Source organism: Gossypium hirsutum, chromosome D11 (genome assembly GCF_007990345.1).
Source record: "Gossypium hirsutum isolate 1008001.06 chromosome D11, Gossypium_hirsutum_v2.1, whole genome shotgun sequence".
Classification (NCBI taxonomy): Eukaryota; Viridiplantae; Streptophyta; class Magnoliopsida; order Malvales; family Malvaceae; genus Gossypium; species Gossypium hirsutum.
Window position 1 is genome coordinate 9,768,950 of NC_053447.1, and position 20,696 is coordinate 9,789,645.

General features: G+C 34.6%; 2 protein-coding genes and 2 long non-coding RNA genes across 12 annotated transcripts; 3 read left to right on the top strand and 1 right to left on the bottom strand.

Annotated features, from left to right (window-relative positions):
* The first annotated feature begins 475 nt into the window (after positions 1-475).
* LOC107912276 (uncharacterized) lies at positions 476-3,169 on the top strand. Its single transcript, XR_001688112.2, has 3 exons — positions 476-822; positions 929-1,047; positions 2,653-3,169. It is a non-coding gene; the product is annotated as an uncharacterized lncRNA (long non-coding RNA).
* A 1,028-nt stretch (positions 3,170-4,197) lies between these two features.
* On the top strand, positions 4,198-7,235 carry LOC121223724 (uncharacterized). The gene is made up of 3 exons (XR_005921065.1): positions 4,198-4,281; positions 6,069-6,440; positions 6,516-7,235. It is a non-coding gene; the product is annotated as an uncharacterized lncRNA (long non-coding RNA).
* Positions 7,236-8,610: 1,375 nt separating this feature from the next.
* Positions 8,611-14,522, top strand: LOC107912274 (protein LATE ELONGATED HYPOCOTYL). 6 transcript variants are annotated; one of them, XM_041105975.1, is made up of 10 exons: positions 8,611-9,088; positions 9,209-9,269; positions 9,409-9,434; positions 9,706-9,896; positions 10,025-10,136; positions 10,336-10,397; positions 12,011-12,232; positions 12,330-12,518; positions 12,608-13,756; positions 13,876-14,522. In XM_041105975.1, exons 4-10 carry the CDS (start codon positions 9,858-9,860, stop codon positions 14,290-14,292), a joined length of 2,190 nt encoding a protein of 729 aa, XP_040961909.1. In that variant the 5' UTR covers positions 8,611-9,088; positions 9,209-9,269; positions 9,409-9,434; positions 9,706-9,857; the 3' UTR covers positions 14,293-14,522. The 6 variants fall into 6 exon arrangements, with proteins under 6 accessions (XP_040961909.1, XP_040961905.1, XP_040961906.1 ...); XM_041105972.1 differs by having other exon boundaries at positions 8,642-9,088; positions 9,409-9,501; XM_041105973.1 differs by having other exon boundaries at positions 8,642-9,088; positions 9,709-9,896.
* Positions 13,866-20,132, bottom strand: LOC107912275 (serine/threonine-protein kinase ATG1a). Of its 4 annotated transcripts, none has more exons than XM_016840369.2 (13): positions 19,635-20,132; positions 19,408-19,525; positions 18,902-18,960; positions 18,598-18,659; positions 18,170-18,263; positions 17,994-18,074; positions 17,798-17,909; positions 17,606-17,660; positions 17,194-17,486; positions 16,731-17,077; positions 15,991-16,291; positions 15,842-15,912; positions 13,866-15,740 (listed from the first exon to the last, which is right to left on the bottom strand). In XM_016840369.2, exons 1-13 carry the CDS (start codon positions 19,899-19,901, stop codon positions 15,504-15,506), a joined length of 2,097 nt encoding a protein of 698 aa, XP_016695858.1. In that variant the 5' UTR covers positions 19,902-20,132; the 3' UTR covers positions 13,866-15,503. The 4 variants fall into 4 exon arrangements, with proteins under 4 accessions (XP_016695858.1, XP_040961910.1, XP_016695859.1 ...); XM_041105976.1 differs by having other exon boundaries at positions 16,105-16,291; positions 16,731-17,080; XM_016840370.2 differs by having other exon boundaries at positions 15,842-15,906; positions 16,731-17,080.
* Positions 20,133-20,696: the final 564 nt, after the last annotated feature.

Consider the following 20,696-nt stretch of genomic DNA (forward strand, 5'->3'; position numbering starts at 1 on the left):
ATAGGTTGATCATGCTGATGGATTTGCTCATAATTTGTTACCCACTTTTTCTGGCAAAAGTTTCAACAACTCTTGCTTGGGTATTTGTTTTTGTACATGCACACAGTGAGGTTCTTCTATACTACTGACAGTAATGAAAAGGGAATCTTCAGAACCATGGTGTGACAGCTTAAAGGTGTAATCTTGAACCCTATCCACTATCCGATAGCTGTTACTGCTGATTCGACCATTTCAGCACCAAAATCTGGAACTGAACTCTTAAGGCATTCAACAAATTTGGATCTTGAAGGGCCATGGTAAAATTAGGAAATAAAGTTACCATCACCATTCCTGAACTTAGAGTGGCTTCAACTGTACTAATACAGTTCTATATAAAGTTATTTTGTAAGAGAACGTGAGAATTAATTGACGAAATAAATTATTGTCGCGGGAGTTGCTTTCTTAACGATGATATATCCTTACACCACGTTTGGTTGAGTGTAATGGGTATGCCATTATAGCCCTATTCCGTGGGCCCCACCTAATCCGTCGTTTGGTTGGGTGTAATGCTTATTACATTACGCCCCTATTCCTAAAATCTGCTGCTTTCTATTCCCGAAGGAAAGCTCAGTTTTGCTTCCATTTTGGTTCTCCTGATTTCATCTGCCCTGTTTTACCCTCCCAACCCGAAAGCCACATCCACCCTCTCCCTCCCAACATCAAACAGAACCTCCCATTACATTTTCCTTTATTTTCCTTCTTTATTACAAGTGCAAAAGAAATATGAGTCAGATTTGTTCCTGAAGGTAACTGCAAAAAAAATTGGAGGATTGGCCACACCAAGTGAGTTTTTCTCAGATCTGATAACTCCCCCTCTTTTTCACGCAATGAATCAATTCAATTAATAATTTTGAGGCCCGTCAATTTTTCTGCTTGTTTATTGTTTAAGCTCCAGGAAAATCGAAGAGGCCTCATCGTTTTCGAGCAGGAACTAGGTCTCTTCAAGAGATCCGGAAATACCAGAAGACCTCAAATCTACTCGTTCCTACTGCCAGCTTCATCAGAGAAGTGAGCACTGTTCCTCATCTTCTTTATGTTTTTGGTGTTCCAACTCTTCATTTTTCTTGAAATTTTCGTGTTCGACATGTTTTTAGACATGGGTTCGGGGTATCAAACATTTATACCTGAATCTGAGCAACATGGCTTTGATGTGCCTGTGATAATATTTTGTATGTTTTATGTAGATTTTCTGAATAGTCTTTCTATTTTTGTTGCAACATATTCTTGCTTGATTTTGGATATTCCATGGACTTTGTTGTTCGGTTCTTGATTGGCGTCAACTTTGTTTGAAGTAATTCTTGATTTTTAGTTTATGCACATATGCGATACAGAACAGTTGCTGCAGTATATGTAACTGTAATATTATTATGGTAAATTGAGATTAAAATAAGCTCTAGTGGCTATGAGTGCATGAGTTATGGTTGAATTTGATTAAAGGAGGCATCTTATTAAATTTCTGTATTTGACTCTAAAATTTTACAATTAGCTGATATTAACATCTCTACAGTGACTTATCCAAATCATCTCTGCGCGAATTATGCAGCACCTTTCAACTAAAACTAGTATTGATTTTTATAAAACTTATCGATTTTCAGTATTAAACTTATAGAGTAGTTTAGGGTGAAAATTTAAGATGGGAATCAGCCTATCGGGATATGGAGACTAATCTAGCATTATTGTACAGGGGTTTGCTAGTGAGAGTAAGAAAGAGAGAGAGGTTTAATTTTGTTGGCATTTTGCCAATGTTTTTCGGTGAATATTTTTTGTCCTTATTTCACCCTTTTCTTTTTCCTGCTATCTTTCTTTGCTCCACGATGTGAAAGGGGAGGTTTGATTTCTACAAAATTGTTGTGGCTGCCATGCAAAATTAGTATCATCACTTAAGCTTTGTTTTGTTGTATGCAAGTCTTATAGTTTATTAAGAGTGTTTGAAAAATGATAAAATTACATTAAAAAAATAAAAGAGAGTAGAAAAAGAAGGGTAAGAAATTAGGAATGGGGGAGGAGGTTGTTGAAAGGGTCAAGGCCAACAACAACCAACAAGATGGGTGTGTCGGATTAATGAATCCCACAAATCACAACCAAGATTTGTTATTGAGAGAGAAACTGTGATGTATGAGTATATTTTGGTTAAGGGAATTGGAGGGAACTATGATAATTATTATTAATTTATATATGTAAGTCGTCTTGTTTAATTTTTTGTGTTTTTGGAAATGAAGCTTTTCCCTCTTCTCAGTTTACTGTTTGTATGAATATCTGCTCCCACTTTAACTACAAAAGTAAACTAAAGCAAAAAGTAATGCTGGGATTTTCTTTCCTTTTACAATACTCTATAAGTTCTCCTATCCGTTCTGTTAATAAGGAATACCTGATTGTATATAATCTGAAACTACAACTTTTGGGATAAGAAAATCCATAAATTTGAATGTGTTCTATTTTGATGTTGTCAATATTTCTATTAGAAGCAAATGTTCTGTCATCCAACTTTAATTCTAGTTTATTCTTGTGCTTTTCCTTTGCTGCATGGAACTTAAGTAGGTTATAATTTTTAATAGGTACATTTTATCATTTAGAGGGAGTCTTGAACCTCCATGGAACTTTTCTATTCTGCAGATAGAGCCAATCCCAAGTGGAAATCTGCCTCCTGGTTTTGATCCTATTGAAGGTTGCAAGCTTATCAGAAAGGAAAATGTATTATTTTCAAGATTTTCCCTCTTCTTTTTTTCCCTTTATGAAGCTGTGAGGGTGCACTATAATGAATATTTTATATGGAGCTTTAATTCTCTGCCTCTGGAAGGTACCTTTTTTTGAAGCAATGTAGGAATGGGATAGCAATGTAGGGTGTTGGATTTATTTTTTCTTAATCAATTTATATATATGATTTTGATAGAGTGATAGAGTGATAGATGTTGCTCCCTTGAGGAGTTATATCGACCATGATGAGTATTTAAGGGATCATGGGCTCAATTACGATACTTCATCATTTAGCTCAAGTTTCGGTGTCTATGAGAACTATATGTTCTGCTTTTTTATGGTTTACTCCATAGTAATGTTTTTCTTTATATTTTGTAAGTGGTGATGTAATAAGTTGATTTTTATTGGTATTGAAAAATTTGAATTTGGGATCGAATTTCTTAAGTTGAGCTAGTTCGAAAATTTTAATCGAGCAATTACAAGACCTGTACGAAATTATAGGATCAAACCACTAGTGATTACTTAGATGAGCCGTTAGATATAATACAATGAATAAATTGTAAGGTGATTAAAATTTAAGGAATTAATTAGAAATATTTTATTAAAAATAAAACTAATTAAATGTGTATATTCATATACAACGCATTAATTAAAAATATTTTTAAATAATTAAATTTAAAAATATTATTTTAATAATATTACATATATATCAACTTTTGAACCATTATAAATTAAACTTAATCCAATCATGAGTAAATAAAATAAAATAAAAATTGGATCATTAGATATAATCAAGTAAACAACTTGATTAAAAAACAATTATTCAATATATTAGTGGTAAAAAATTTTCAAATCCACATTGAAGTTGAGAAACTATCACTTTATTCTTAATTTTCTTTTAAAAATAAAAATAAATAATGAGACACATGTTGATTTCATAATTTTGGTTATGGTACCAAATAATAATCCTAATTAAAATTAACTAAAATGCTGGATAAATTACTTGTATAATGGATTTTTTTTAAATATTTTAGCATTTTAAGAAATTTAAATGAAGTTTTTGGGTGTCTCAAGTTGAGTTCCAAATCGAGCTTAAGTACTAATTATTCATTGTTATTATGATTGAAAGTGCTTTTAAAAATTGTTTAAAGAAAAATGTGGTTTGTTAATGTTAAATTTGTAACATTGTTGTCAAAAAATACGGTTAAATGTTAAAATGTTCTTCTTAGAGATGATAGTGCAAAGTAAAAGATAGTTAAGTTACATGAGATTTAAATAATTTAATACAATGATACACGAGATATAAATTTTAAATATTCTTTAAGTAATTAATATAAATTGTTTATAAAATTAATGAAACAAATATCCATATAAAGAAATGAATTTTAAGTTGCAAAGATAATTTTAATTTCTATTTTTTGCTTCGTAAAGATTCTAAATTTGTATTGTTTATTTTTCTTTGATAGTGTGTTATTGCTTCCTATTGAAGCGACTTGTTTGATTGCTTCCTCTACCCACAGTTGAACGTCTTCTTTTCACACAATCACTGTAAGTTCTTTGGCAATTAAATTATTTAATTTAATTTTACTGTTATTGAAATTATGATTGGAGAAATGTGACACTTTTACTACGATTTGACAATATGGAACACATTAATATCTTGCAGTAATGGCTCGTCTGCCTTTAATTGCACAAAGTGTGAGGCGTAAAAGAATTGGTATTGCATTGACAATATGGTTGCAAATTTGTAGAATTGCGAGTTGGTTCTTACTTACATTGGGTGCCAGCCATAGCCTACATACTTATAGACCAAGGATTAGGTCTTATATTTTAGATTTTTATGCACAACGGGATTATGTGAAAAGGCTTATATATGCTAGTGACGAGACATGTATTGAACAAGTTAGGATGAATATATTTGACTTTTTTAAACTATGTGAGATGTTACAAACGTTAGGGGGATTGAAGTCGTCAAGGAACATGCTTCTTGATGAGCAAGTGACAATGTTTTTACATATAATTTCTCATTACCTTAAAAATCGAGTTATCAAGCATCACTTTAATAGGTCCGGGGAAACTGTTAGCAGATCATTTCATAGTGTTTTAAATGCTGTCATACGGTTACAAGATGTGTTATTTAAAAAGGCAGAGCCAATTACAGCTAATTCTTCAAACACAAGGTGGAAATGGTTTAAGGTATTGGACTGAGTTTTATATATAGCTTGTACATAATTTAGTTGATTTAGATTTAAATTTAGTATCCTAACTCAAGATTTTATAACATGTGATATAGAATTATTTAGGTGCTCTTGATGGAACCCACATCAAGATTAGGGTTCCAACAGTTGATAAACCTAGATATCGAAAGCGAAAAGGTGACATAGCAACAAATATGCTAGGTGTTTGTACACCTGATATGCAATTTGTTTATGTTCTTCCTGGTTGGGAAGGTTCTGTTGCTGATGGACGGGTTCTTCGAGATGCCATTAGTAGGAGACATGGACTAAAAGTTCCTCATGGTAAAGTGGATAGTTAGAGGACTTTGAATTATTCATTAAGATCAAACTTTTTTTGGGACTCTTAATCATTTAAAAAAAAGTTTTTTATAGGTTGTTATTATCTAGTTGATGCTGGATACACAAATTATGAGGGATTTCTTACACCTTTTAGAGGACAATGATATCATTTGAATAAGTGGCGTCAGGGTTCTCAGCCAAGTACTCCGCAAGAATTTTTTAATATGAAACATGCCTCAACACGTAATGTTATTGAAAGATGCTTTGGGTTATTAAAACTTAGATGGGGAATACTTAGGAGTCCATCATTCTATCCTGTAAGAGTGCACAATAGATACATTATTGCATGTTGTTTGCTCCATGATTTTATTCGAACCCATATAAGTATTAATCCTATTGAAGCGGAGGTGGGAGAATGATTACCTAGTAATGTGGTAGATGACGATGAACTGAATATTTTTAAATATTCATCCATCGGATGCTTGGGCTACTTGGAGGATGGAACTAGCCAACCAAATGTTCAATGAATGGCAAGCATCTAGAAATTAGTTAGGTTTAGGGACAAAATGAGTTTGAGTTAATTTGTTTATGTTATTTTATGTATCTAGTTTGTGAAACTTTGGTGGTGTTTGAATTGTTTTTTGTATTGTACTAAACTTGTTGAATTATAATTTAATTTCTTTTCATTCATCATGTGTTATAATTTTATACAGTGTTGAGCTTTTGATTCATGATATTGAACTTAATTTTAATTTTATAAAGTGTTCACCTTTTGATTCATGATATTAAACTTAATTTTAATTTGTTTTTTTTCTTAAGATAATTATTTCAGGCGTTTCAGAATCAAATGTTTCTTCCCAAGCTTCTCGAGGAACCAAAAGGAAATGGGTTCCAGAAGAAGATGCAACATTGGTTTCATGCATGGTGGACTTGCACAATGTTGGAACATTTAATGCTGATACCGGGTTCAAAGCCAGTTATTTAAACGAGTTGGAAAAAACGTTAGAAAAGGTTTTACCCAATGCAATGTTGAAGGCTAGACCTAATATTGAATCGAGGATTAGGTTACTAAAAAGGAATTGGTCAATCGTGTATGACATGCTTAATGGCCAAAACAATAGCGGTTTTGGTTGGGATGAGCATAGGTAGCTCGTTGTTGCTGAAGATGCGGTTTGGGACTCTTATTTAAATGTAAGAATTATTTCAAGTCTTTATTATCTTATTTTTACCAAACTTATAACTAATACGATTTCCTCTTTTTTATAGAGTCATAAAGAAGCCGGGTCAATTCAGACATCGTAGTTTCCCTTACTACGACCAACTTACTGCCATCTACGCACGAGATCGAGCGGCTGGTAAAGATGCTGAAACAGCTGCTGATGTTATTGAAGAAATAAATGTTCAGGATGTACCTATTACAGATATTAATGAAGAAAGAAACGAATTTTAGGACTGCGAAGCTGATGTCTCTTTGGATGACATGGATGTTTCTGCTACGGAGCCGCAACCAGATAGAAACCAAGGGGGTTCCTCATATTCAAAGAAGAAAAAGAAGAATTCTGATGCAAGTGATAATATTTCTTCTTCATTTCATGATGCTGCCACTTTATTGGCGGAAAACATGTGGGCCATTGGTGAACAAATCAGTAGGAGTATTGCCTCCGATGTGGTAGTTCGACAGAAGTCAAAAGAATTCCAGATCATCCAAGAAAAAGCTACAAATTTATATCCAACCTTATGTGAAATAGAATGTTTAACTGTGGATGAGCGGTATCGAGCTTTGAGTAAAATTCAAGATCATCCAACTCAAATGCTCGTTTTCTTTAGTTTACCTTCTGATGTGCGGTTGGAATGGGTCAGAAGATTTCTTGCTGACCTTTAAAAATCATGGTTCTCTTGATGATATTTTCGTAACTTTTTATGTTTGTAATATTTGGGATGGTATGTCACTACAATGTTTAACTTTTTGATGTTGTAAAACTTTATAACATATGAATTATGATGTAAAATTTCATTTTCATCTAACCTTTTGTTAATATATGAAAATTATGTTTATGCAAAATATAATTCTCAAGTTATTTATTACTGCTAATATTTTTTTATTGTAGAATAATTAAATTATTTGTTTCACTAATGATATTTTAGCACATTAAATATGTATTGCAGTTTAAAAATAATAAAGTAGATTATAAAATATATTTAATAATTATTTTAAATTATATTTTATAGTATTATATATTATGATTTTAGTAAATTCATATAAGAATATTTAATATTAAGAATTTTATTAAATTATATATTTTAATTAAAATATATTTAATAATAATTATTTTAAATTATATTTTATAGTATTATATATTATAATTTTAGTAAATTCATATAAGAATATTTATTATTAAGAATTTTATTAAATTATATATTTTAATTAAAATATATTTAATAATAATTATTTTAAATTATATTTTATAGTATTATATATTATGATTTTAGTAAATTCATATAAGAATATTTAATATTAAGAATTTTATTAAATTATATATTTTAATTAAAATATATTTAATAATAATTATTTTAAATATGATTAAATTATTTATTATTGATATTAATAATCTTATTAAAATTTAATAACAATAACAATAATCATTTACCTAAAAAAATTCTGCTAAGGGTATTCTAATCATTTTAATTTTTTCCCTTATACTATTACAACTTCATTCCATTCAACTAAACACAAGAATACTATTACAGTTCTATTTTATTCCATTCAACAAAACAAAAGGATTACCTATTATGCCTCTGTTCCATTACACTTTTATTTCATTGCAGCGAATCAAACGTGCTCTTAGATGTAATGTAAACAGTTAAATTATTATTTTTAAAAATGATAGTTAAATTACAAAGTTGTTATCTATTTATATATATTTTTTTGAAAAAAAACTCTAAAATTGAGATAATTTTCGTGGCAGTGCATGAACCGCAGACGTCGAACTTGACATCCTGTCCCCTCGTCTCGTGCTGCTTAGCCCGAGAGGCCGATATTAGTGCATGACTTCGTATCTGACCCAAAGGCCACGTACCGGTTGCCCATGCTACGCTGGCGCAATGCCATCCACTTTTTCATACTTGGTGGTACGGATGCAACCGGGGAAAACTGGCAGGCGGCGAAGTCACACGTCGAAAGAGGGTCCCACGTGGCATATCTGGAGGCGCTTTTACGGACTTAACCTCACAGAATGGGAACTTGTGGCTGAGATTTGAAGTGAATGGTAAGAAGCAAAGCAAACAAGTTGAAAAATAATAGAGAAAAAGCGCAAAGGTGGGCTACACCTAAATGAGCTACTAAATTACTGCCAATTGGCAGCATCCTGTTGCCTCTCTCATTTCTGTTTACTGTTCACCGTTCATTCTCTTTCTCAGCCAGCTCAAATGAATTCTTTCGCAAGGTTGAATTTCATTTCCCACTCGTACATTCCGATTCTTCCTCATTACTCTTTTTATCTTTGCATCAAAACAAAATTGAACTCGGCCAATTTCCTTTCTTTTTTTCAAGAAAATATTTCCACAGGAAATTGTAGTGGCTGAGATTTCTCCTTACTCCTCCCCAAACTGTTGTTTCTGGTGTTTTAGGTCTCACCAGAAACGAGCCAGCTTTCATCTTCAGCTTTATTTCTTAACTCTCTTTTAAATACTTTATCCATTAAAAAAACTGTTTTCAGATGTCGATTCCGATCTCTTCATTGCCGGAAAATATGATGTCTCTAACAGGTCCTTGTTGAACTCTTTCTCTCATGCGTGATCGTTGCTTCCAGAATTATCGTCTTCTATGGCTATCTCTCAAGGTATTTCCACCGCATTTTCAGGATTTCTTTCTTTATTTTCCGTTTGGTTGCCACCTAAAATAATTTGCTTTGTTAAAAACTCTGCGCACCTGAGTTTAAGTTTATGTTCCTTATACGCAGTTGAGCAGAGTGACAAAAGAAAAAGTGTTTGATTCCCCCCCCTCTGGCAACCACATAGAAGGTAAAGGATCTTTTTTTTCCTCAAATTTATTTATGTTTTTGGTTGCTAAAACGGCAAAGTTTTGCATTTACCGGAAGGATGTATGTGCAAGTGTCGTTAATTACTAATCAAAGTTTTTTTTCCTCTCATTTCTCGAAAGGTTTTGGCGTCTACGGGTTCGTTTTGGTGAGGATTCTGAGTAAAGGAATTTTCTTTTAATCTTTGGGAGAAGCCGTTTCTTCTCTTTGTTACGGTGGATGTCCTTTATTTATTTGTTTGTTATTTTCCAGAGATTTAACTTTAGTTCAAAGTTTACTATGTGATTATAAATAAAGTAGTTCAGTCTGTTTATTAATTATTATGATTATGAATGATGAGGAAGTAAAATTAATTGGAATGAAAAAAAAAAACCAGAGACGGATATCTATCGATTGTTGTTGGCTTTTGTGTTTTGCAGCAGTAAATAGCTATCATCAGGTTTTTTGGAGTTCAAAATCGGCATTGCTATTTGTAGTTTTGGATGTCGAAATAAATGAAAGGAGTTTCGCGATTTACCCGTTGCTCGTTACAGAGGATTTGAAGCAGCGGTAGAGCTCCCAGGTCCTGTAAATGGACGCATACTCCTCCGGAGAAGAACTTTTAATTAAGGTATTAATTATCAAATGAGGAAACTGTTTTCTATTTCTTTTAAATTATGCAATTTGAAATTGTAAAAAAATTAGAGTTCTTATTGTTACAACCTCAATTATTTAATTAATTTTCGTTTTGAATGGTAGACTAGGAAGCCTTATACTATTACAAAACAACGTGAACGATGGACTGAGGAGGAGCATAATAGGTTCCTGGAGGCCTTGAAGCTCTATGGACGAGCTTGGCAACGCATTGAAGGTTTTCACTTGTTCTTCCATCTTATTATTTCTTTTTGTTGGTGGGTGGAGGTGGAAGATACAGAAATATTTCAACTGCTGGATTGGAGCTAAAATTTGTTAGTACTTAGTAGTTCCATATGAAATGCTTTAGTAATTTACTGTTGTCTTAACTAAATATCTGTTTTTTCTCTCATTTCTGTTTACCTGGTGATTCGCAGAACACATAGGAACTAAGACTGCTGTCCAGATCAGGAGTCATGCTCAAAAATTCTTCTCTAAGGTCATTTGGTGCCTTCTTGCTTATGCTTATATCCAATGTATTTTTCTGCTTCTTAACTCTTGTTTCTGCTATAAGTATATGAAATGTTGATCCCTCAACTGTTGGGAATATTATGGTTACTCTCTACTTTATAGTTCATATTGTTTTTAACACTTACTTGCAACCAAGAGAATATTATAGAGGTTCCCCTGGCACATCTGAATAACATATTGAGGAGAAAGAGTTGAACCTAATACTTGTAAATACTCAATAGCTTTCTGTTAAAACATTAGTTCTGTAACAGTGATCAGATTTATAGCCAATTATGCGAAGAAGCACTTCTATCATATCTAGAAAAGGCAGCAACCTTGATACTAATTTTATAACCAAAGTAATTTTGCTTACCACATTTAGGTGAAGCCTTTCCCCTCTCTAGAAAGATGCTTTGTTGTTCTGAAGATGTCGGCTACTTCACTTCCATTTATTTGGGTATGAAAACAGTGATCAGATGTGTGCATGGAAGGTTTTATCTTCATAGGAGTCTGATCTGTGAGAAAATAAAGGAGCATGGCTCCATTTTTCTCCATTGTTTTAAATGGTTACTTCCTTGTTGGAATTTCATTTTATGCACCAGGCATCCACTTGTCTGTTCACTTTTTGAACTTGCTGATGTAATTTTAAACTTAATCTACCATAACAGAGGATTTGGATTTAATATATATGGGTTTTTGGCATATAAAAGTCACGTAGCGACATGTAGCCTGAATTATTATAGAGAATGAAGTACACCCATTTTGAGGTTTTAAGGAGAGAATTTGGGCTGACCCGAACTAAGGCTGCATCAGGGCTAGATTATGCCAAAGTTTTGACTCTGCTTCAACTTGAATTTTTCAACATCCATGGACAGTGATTGTCAATTACTGTTTCCTTCATAATCAGCTCTATGAAAATCGAACTTATTCATCCTGAACTTAAACTGTGATTCCTAAGAAACCACTGGTAATTTTCTTCCATCTATACGTAGACTGATCCTCTCGCTCCCCTGTATTTATGCCATTTTAAAGCTTTCTCCTAATAAAAATTGGGGGCTGGTTTAGCCAAGCAATTAATTTAGTCAATGATTGTGCATGTATGTTCAATTGTGGCCTTTTTGTATGTCTGCTACAGTCAAAATGTTATATCGTGTAGGATCCTTTTGAGAGAATTCAATGTGGATTTTAAGGACTGAAAACTGTAAATAACTCTTAAAAGGTGGCTTATGGAATGAGCTTACCTGATTTGAAAGCTGCAATTGTGTGTATACTTTCTTAGGTGAGGGTAGGAAAAACTGTCACAAAATTGTCTGATGTATGTAAAACAGGCCATATTGACAGCAAGTGTATAAAATTTTGCGTTAACCTCATGTAAGAGTTATAAGTAGATGTTACAGAAATTTTTCATGGACTTCTAGTTTCCTGATAATGCTTAGTATTATTCTAGTCAGATTATTTTTTTTTATTCATATTAGAAAAACAACTTTGTCTCCTTATCTAAATTAATTCCAGAGAAAATAAATGGCACCATCAATGACTAGAAACATTTTACTTCTCCATTTTCATTTGAGTTGAGACTGCTAACAAATATTCCATTCTCAGCTGGAGAAGGAAGCACTTACTAAGGGCATTCCAACTGGTCAAGCTCTTGATATAGAAATTCCACCTCCACGTCCTAAAAGAAAACCGAGAAACCCTTACCCTCGGAAAATGAGTGCTGCTACCTCTGTGCAGATGGGAGCAAAGGATGGAAAATCTGAAACTCCAGTATCTTCTTTGCATTGCAAACAGGCTTTCAACTTGGAGAAAGAACCACTCCCAGAGGTTAATTTCAGTTCCTCGTATACCTCACTTATCTAACGCATGTCCTTTGTTATGTTCTGCATATTGTCTAATCTTAATATGTTCCTTTTTCTGCCAGAGATCTAGCAGAGATGAAAAATCTTCAAATCTGAAAGAAATTCTAGATGATAATTGCTCTGAGGTTTTTACCCTTCTCCATGAAGCAAACTGCTCCTCCATATCTTCTGTGAACAAGAATTTTATACCAACATCAACAGTGCTTAGAAATTCTTGCCCTCTTAGGGAGTTTGTACCTTCAGTAAAGGAGGTAGTAAATCATGATAAATATGAATTCTATCCTATGTCATTCTTGAACTTTAAAAAATTTATGAGGCTTATAAACTTGATGTCTTACAGACAATTAATAAAGATACAAGTAAGCCTTCAAACTTGGAGAATTCTTGCACTTCATATGAGAAACCAGCTCAAGTTCAGAGAAAAGATGATATGGACGGTGCTATATGTACAGATGAGATGCAAGCCACTCATAATAATCCTCAACATGTTGCTGTGCATGTCCTAGATGGAAGCCCAGGAACATGTGCTCCAAATCCTTCTATGGATATAACTTTTCAGGATTCTATATTTCACCCTATGGGTGATATTCATGGACAAGTTAACCTGTTTGCAAATCCAGCGGCATCTGCTACCACTGCACATCAGAATAATGCACCAAGATCAACTCATCAGGCGTTTCCAACGTTTCATACTCCCTTTATGCATCTTCATCCCAATCAAGAGGACTACCGATCATTTCTACACGTCTCTTCCACTTTTTCAAGTCTCGTTGTATCTACTTTATTACAGAATCCAGCTGCTCATGCTGCAGCAAGCTTTGCAGCTACATTTTGGCCATATGCAAATGTTCAAAATTCTGATGATTCTCCTGCTTGTGACCAGGAAGGTTTTCCTTCTAGACAAATGAACTCTGCTACAGGTATGGCTGCAATTGCAGCTGCCACTGCTTGGTGGGCTGCGCATGGACTGCTTTCCGTATGTGCTCCTCTGCAGACTGGCTGTACTTGTGCTCCTGCATCCACTGCTACAGTAACTCCTATGGAGAATGGTGAAGCTCCGGCTGCAAAGATGGAAAGAAAAATGTATGCTGGTCAAGATCCATCCATGCAGGATCAACGGTTGGACCCTCAATATGCTGAAGCTATGCAATGTCAACGATCAGCATCTAAATCACCTACATCATCATCAGACCGTGAAGAGAGTGGTGAGGCAAAAGCAAATACTGAAGTGAAAGCAACTGCAGTAACTGAGCCTCAAGAACCAAATAAAACAAAGAATGGAAAACAAGTTGACCGATCTTCATGTGGTTCCAATACACCTTCTTCTAGCGACGTGGAGATAGATGTATTAGAAAATAACAAGGAAGACAAGGAACAAAAGGAAGATTCGAAGGCAGCTGATGCAAATCATCCACAAGTTGAATGTAGCAATCGCCGTGGCAGAAGCAGTACCAACCTGAGTGATTCTTGGAAGGAGGTATCTGAAGGGGTGAGTTGATGTGTGTGTTTTTTCATGCAGCTTTAATTTTGTTTTCATTCCATTTTTCTTGTGATATTGTTACATTTGTGGCCCCACTACTATTCGGTAGCTATGTTTGTTTTTGTCAGGGCCGACTGGCTTTTCAAGCTCTCTTCTCCAGAGAAGTACTACCACAAAGCTTTTCTCCTCCTCATGACAGAAAGAATAAGGAGAAGCAAAAGGGAAGTGTAGGTGCAGATGAGCAAAATCCAGATCAGAATAATGGAGAGACATCAATTTTACACTTCTCCAGCGAGGCATGCCAATCTTGTTCTGACCATCAAGGAGTCGAGAAAAAAGTGTTGTCAAAAGCTAAGAACATTGTGGACGAGAGCTTGCTGACGATTGGGCTAGGACATGAAAAGCTTAAGGCCCGTCAAACAGGATTTAAACCTTACAAAAGGTGTTCTGTGGAGGCCAAGGAAAGCAGAGTGATGAACACAGGCAGTCAAGGTGAAGAGAAAGATCCCAAGAGGATACGCTTGGAAGGGGAAGCACTGACTTGAATTACACTATTGCATCCAATCAACAAAGGAAAATTCTGTTTGCTGCTTGTGTTCTCTAATTTTCCCCGTGTCTGATTTACTATCATGTTTAATTTTAAGACTTGCAGCTCACGAGACCTTATGTCAAAGTGTGTGTACTATATGTCTATATTGGCTTAATCACTTTCCTGGACAATGCAGTTGTAGTTAAAAACTCCTTTGAAATAGACTTAGATAAGAAGCTTTAAGTATTGAATAGCCCTTGCTTTGGGTTCTTTTCAGCATATATACGCCCTTGTGTTTACTATTCTACTCTGGTGATCTTATTCACTATAACCTTTTAGATGCATTGAAACGGCAACATGAAAAGTAAAGGTTTGCTTGCCTGCCTTACGGTTGCAGCCTGCAGGACATCCACTGGTTTGTAGAAACTATTTAACTGCTCTTTTGCTTTTTTTATTTTATTCTTCCTAGTCTTAACTAGATTTTTTTTGGGTGCAAAAGAGGTCCTGCCATGAGAAATCAGTGAAAGGTGATATTGATGCTGCTATTCATGCTCAAGATCAACTAGATGTTTGGGTGCGCTATTCTTGAAACTTGATTATATGGTTCTTTATATTCTACTTTTGGAATCAATTCAGTTCTTATCTCCTTGTTTCCATTGATGAAATCCAGACAGTGCACGAAATGTGGAGTAGGCGAGTGACATTTTCGACATAATGAAAAAATGTCACCTGATGCTATACAGGTCTGCATATCCCTCATCCTTTTATTCTTGCGGAGAATGATTTCGATTTGTCCAATTTATTTCAGGTACACGATTTCTCCACTGCAATTTAATTTCAGAAGACAAGGGCTACTGGGTTGTCTGCCCCAACAATTTGAGACAGGTTCTATCCTTTATCAACATCTGATAGTGGCTCCAACAATAATTGAAAGAATTATATCCATTTATGGAAAACATGACTGTACAGGTTACATTTCTATTCAAATTTACAGTCCATCAAGAGAGAGAATACTATTATTTACATCAAACTCCTATGGAACATAAGATCATTTTGTTCGATTGCCAGTATTTGTTAATATAATTTTTTTTTCTGTACATTAGATATATCAAGTTCAAGTCTATTCATAGAAAGACGTCATTTAGTATTGCCCATTATATACTCGAAAGATCCAGCTCAAAACTTGCTGCAGTTTTGAAAATACTTTTTTACACAAGCAGAGCACTTTCATTTGGTGTGGAAGTCTGCAGACAGCTTAGGAAACGGTGCTGATGTTAGAAACTGAGATTGATGAGTCTGCAAGTTGTTAATGTATGCCTGAATTCGCTTCTTATTGGCAGGAGTCAATGAAAATGGTGGGTTCAATGGAAGACTTGCCGCCTCTCCTACAATAAATGAAAGTAAAACCATTGCTTTAGAGTACAATGCCGCAGCACTACCTTTGTTCCGCATATACTCATCTACCTAAAACAAGTTCATAAAAGATCAAGAAAAAAAAAGCATTTATGTTAGTCACACTACAAAGGGTAAGTAAATAAATTATGACGTTAATGCAAGTTACTCACAGCGCCATTTGTCCCGATAGTGAGTGCGGTTTGATATATTATTTCCATGGCATCAGGCATCTGTGCTGTAGCTGAAATTATTTGACCAATCAAAACCCCAATTAAGAGAAAGTTATAAACAAAGTGTTATTTCATATTGACAATCTAACCATCCATATCTTGAAGATGACATGACAACTTCTCGGCACGATCATAAGCAACGATAAATCCTTGCTCTGCCCAGATGCAAGCAGATGAAGGCTTGTTTAAATCTACATTGTCACCTGAATTTGGAGCCAAGTCTGCGCTACTCTGAATAGTGGTAGTAGGTTGATTGCCTGAATTGCTTCCAGGTGATTCATTGTCTGGAGCAGAGGTTTTCCAAGAGCTACAGATCTGAAGAGCTTTCTTCCATATAGCCAAGACAACAAGTTCAACTGAAAATGATTCTACAAATAGTCCTGCATTATACTGCACCCAACTGATGTTAGAGAGATGTTTCACTCAATACAATAATCTGCAACAACAGATATGCAAATGTTTTTTCCTGAAAAAACTAACAGGCTTTGACTCGGCCATAAATGGAACTCACATCCTAAAATATAACGAGTATTAGTTAACTGTTCATAGCAATCCAATGTTTCTAAACGGAAAAGGTTAAAGCATTTAAAAATTTCACCAAACAGAAAAGCAGGCTTTTCCGAAAGTTGAGCAGCAAGTTCGAATAGCCAGATCATCTATGACCTAGATAAGGACAGATATAACTGGGGAGCTACTACTTCACTATTCTTCTATAACTGACAAAATTTCTGCTACTAGAAATACAATATCCATGTTCTTCTAGGTCATGCAATTGCCTGTCTACAACAGATAGGCTGTACTTATTCAGCAGAAAACAATGAAAGATCACCTTTCCTTGAGCTATTTCTGCAATAGCCCGTGCATACCGATGCAATAACTGCAGCCTAGTTGAGGGATGCAATACGTTAAGTCTCTGTACTTCCCTTAGCATAGCTGATTCAGATGATGTTTGCATATCCAATCCCTGAAACTGTGGAGATTTTGCAGAAGCGGCAGAACTTTCAGCGGTCTCCTTTTCCAGAGAAACTGCTGGTTCCTGGTCACTCTTCTTTGCTTGGCACTTCAAAGTTGAATAATCTTGGAGGGACGTCTCAAGGTAATAAGAGAAAGTCTCCATCGATGTGGAATGAGAATTGACTAGAACGTATTCCTTCTCAATACCTTCCAATGAGTCAGCTACTGGCCATAGAAGGGAAAAATGAGGAATTAGAAGGATAGAAAGAAAAGAAAAGACAATGATTAAAAGAAAAGAAAAGAGCATACTGGGAACATTGTCTAGCAGAAGAATGCACCTCTGAGCTGAGCTGGTGAACACTGGTTATCAACAGATTTTCCTTTGCTATCACATACAGTAAGAGCCACTGCCCCAAGAGCACCTTTGACACTGGATGAACACTCGTACTCCTTTGTTTGTGATACCGTACCACATCCAAATGAACTAGCTGATTTCTGATTTATGCTAGATATGTCTATGACATCCCGATAAGGTAATGGAGATTTATTCTCAGAGGCAGAAGAATCAAACTGCTCAACCATTGCTTCTGATTGAAGACGTGATGAGTCCAGCTCAAGGCCCACCTTTTTGCTACAGATAATGATACAATAAACTTAATCCAAGCTGCTTTGCCTGCTAGACAACTTTACATAAAGGAATTTGAAACAAGTAGCATCAAAAGCACCAAAAGCACCAAAAGAGGATTTTACCTTCTCTCACCAAGGAACTTGTGATCGAAAAATTCCCTGAATGTCAGTCGCTCAACTGCAAATTGAAGTTAAATTTTAGATTGCAGGATTTACAAGTACTGCAAGTAAACTAAAGATCCCAAATATTTGCAAACTGCAGGCATAATTATTGGTACCATATAACCCAAAATCAAGACTGTTAGTAACCAGTACCCGGATCATGTCGTAACAGACTTCTGCAGAGATTAACACAATCAGGATGTAATTTTTCCAGGGCTCCTTCTGGAAACTGCAATTCAGTGGACCTCAATATATTCTGGAACAGCTGCATACAGAAGAGAATCACAATGAATTTTATGAAGCATTTAAGCTTTGATAATAAGCCAAATAGATCATCCTACACATAAACCTGTAGTTGATTATTGCCATCAAATGGTGGCTTCCCAGTGACCAGTTGAAATAAGATTGCCCCAACACTCCACAAATCAGCCTGCATTGATCATTACAGCCAAGTAAAAGCTAGCTAAAGAAAAATAAATGGAGGTGGGTGGACTGGAGGGAGTAAAATCCATGCAGTTCTTTCACCTTTGCATCATACTTCTTATTCTGAATAATCTCAGGTGCCATGTACAATGGTGAACCACATAGTGTATCAGCCAAGTTTTCAGGTGTCAAGGATCTGCAAAACAAGGTATATCAACAGCTTTCTATGAACAACTTTGATCCCTGTGTCAAAATGTTATATAGTTATCTAAACCATAACTTGTTTGAATCATTTTGGGTCATGACAAGAGAATACGACTGACAGATGTTCCATGGAAGTCAGAACACATGTTTCTAGATAGCCTAACTTTTCTAATTTTAAAAAAATGAGAACAGAAAAAAGATCTCTTCCTTACAAGTATCAAAAGCAAAAAAGAAACAGATTAAATTATACTGCATGTTGCAAAATGAAGCCATATCCATGAACTAAGCATTGTGCCAACTAGAAGGCGGCCAATTAAAGTGTTCACCTTGCAAAACCAAAATCTCCTATCTTCAATTGCGGAGTTGATCCTTTAGTTAACAGTAAGTTCTGCAAAGTTACAATAAATTTAAAAGAAATAAATGATCTAGTATTCATCACATACAAACTACAGAGGTTAGCTGCCAGTTAATTACGAAATAGATCTACTAACATACAACAAGACAGAATGCATTGCAGTGTCCTATAAAACAAGAATGCCTGCATTTCTTTAAACATGACCCGTACTACTGAGAAAATCAACATCCTACTAAACATACAAAGAATTAAACTACGATATTGAAGCACCATACCTGCGGCTTTAAATCCCGATGAATAAGGTGTTTTTCTTGAAGAACTTGCAATCCTGCAGCTGCACAAGATAGTCCACCGATCAGGGCATTCCAGATTTTTCTAAATAAGCTAAATAGAAACGAATGTAAGCAAAGAAAATTGGGGATATGAGGAAACAATGGGCTCCAGTTTGGCATCATATCCATTTGACTAACAAAGCAATTAAGAATATCTTACTGTAAATCACACGTGAAACAATAATAGCTATATAAATTGCAAATCAATTGCCTTAACTATCAAACATTTAATTTAAAAGCCGTTACTACTTAAGAAGCAAAAGTTTGTGCTGTAACTGTTGTCATGAGGTTTCCCAACAAAAACCCACATGCAATATCCAACTAGAATTATAAGTTTAAAACAAAAACAACCCAATCATCAAATTTGTATTCAATAACTGTTACTACCATCAATGAGGTTCAAAGAAGCAATTGTCTAAAGATTCTAAAAGAATTTCAAAACAGAGTACCCAATTGCCTCATAAGATGCCTGGCAACTTCCTCCGATACTTTTCCATATCTTTGAATATAAGCAGCGAGATCCCCTCCATCGCAATATTCCAACACTAGAAATATCCTATCTTCAGTCTGCCACAGCATTACTTACGCATTAATCAGTCATAAAATAATTCAAATTTCCAAAGGAAATAGAAAAAGTGGGTATATCAAAAATATTTTTTTTGAAAAAAAGAAAGACCTCAATGGCTTCAAAAAGTTGGATGATATTGGGGTGATTAATAGTGCTGAGAATGGATATCTCCTTGAGCAGACTTTCACTGACTTTGGAGCTCAGGAGTTTCTTATCAATCTCTTTAACTGCGACTTCCAACCCATGTTGTCGATGCCTTGACCTCCAAACCACCGCGAATGAACCCGACCCGATTCTTGGACCCAGAATATAGTCTCCGACTAGTCGGACCTGGCCAGGACCCGGTCCCCCGTAATCCACCCTCGTCGTCATCATCAACGACCAACCAGTTGACTTGCTCCCTTTACTGGGTTTTTGTTCCTTGAGTTGAAAACATCATCGTGTCTTGTCTTTTAGCCTTTTATTCCCCAATACCAGAATTGCCCAATTTATCTAAAAACAAAAGAAAATACAAGGAAAAGGGAAGACGAGCAGGGAGACAGAGAGAGAGAAAATAGGGTTGGTTTATTGGACCATTTTGTCTATTTCTTCTTTTTGCTTTTATTGAATTGTTTTTGTGTGGAAACGACGCCGATGTATAGTATTAGTAGTAGAAGCGTTTTGGTTTGGTTGGATTTGCACTTGGACTTTAAGTTAAAGCTAAAGTAGGATTGATATTTTTGTATTTTCATTATTTTTTTATGTATTTATAATTTTATCACAATTCTACTTTACTATTTTCTCTAAATTTATAATGTTTATGGTTATTTTTAAATAATTTGATCTAATTTAACATACAAAACAAGTGTCCATGCATATGCACTATTCATTATTTCGTTCTATTTAATACCAAAAATACCGAGCCATTAGTCATTTAAGATATTTTAATATGTTTTCTTATATATGAATTTAAATTGAAATATTGTTAATCCAATCACTTGAAAGCCGAGTTAATGGTTAATCGAATTAATTAAATTTGTACTCTTTTTATTCAAATAAGTTAAACAAAAATGATTATGTTTTTTTATGTTGTTTTTAATTTGTAGAAGTTTAGAAGAAGGTAATTTTTATTTTGATAAACTCTATCTATTATTTATAAAATAACAATTGTTTCACTTTTGCTAAATTTTT

Bases quoted from the DNA above. Each gene is read 5' to 3' on its own strand.
- LOC107912274 (XM_041105975.1), top strand. From the start codon at position 9,858: ATGGACGCATACTCCTCCGGAGAAGAACTTTTAATTAAG. The intron at 10,137-10,335 runs GTTTTCACTTGT...GGTGATTCGCAG, and splicing joins AGCTTGGCAACGCATTGAAG to AACACATAGGAACTAAGACT. The intron at 10,398-12,010 runs GTCATTTGGTGC...TTCCATTCTCAG, and splicing joins CTCAAAAATTCTTCTCTAAG to CTGGAGAAGGAAGCACTTAC.
- LOC107912275 (XM_016840368.2), bottom strand. From the start codon at position 19,901: ATGATGACGACGAGGGTGGATTACGGGGGACCGGGTCCTGGCCAGGTC. The intron at 18,075-18,169 runs GTGAAAGAACTG...TGATCAATGCAG, and splicing joins ATAAGAAGTATGATGCAAAG to GCTGATTTGTGGAGTGTTGG. The intron at 16,292-16,730 runs GTGATCTTTCAT...AGTTGGGTGCAG, and splicing joins CAGAAATAGCTCAAGGAAAG to TATAATGCAGGACTATTTGT.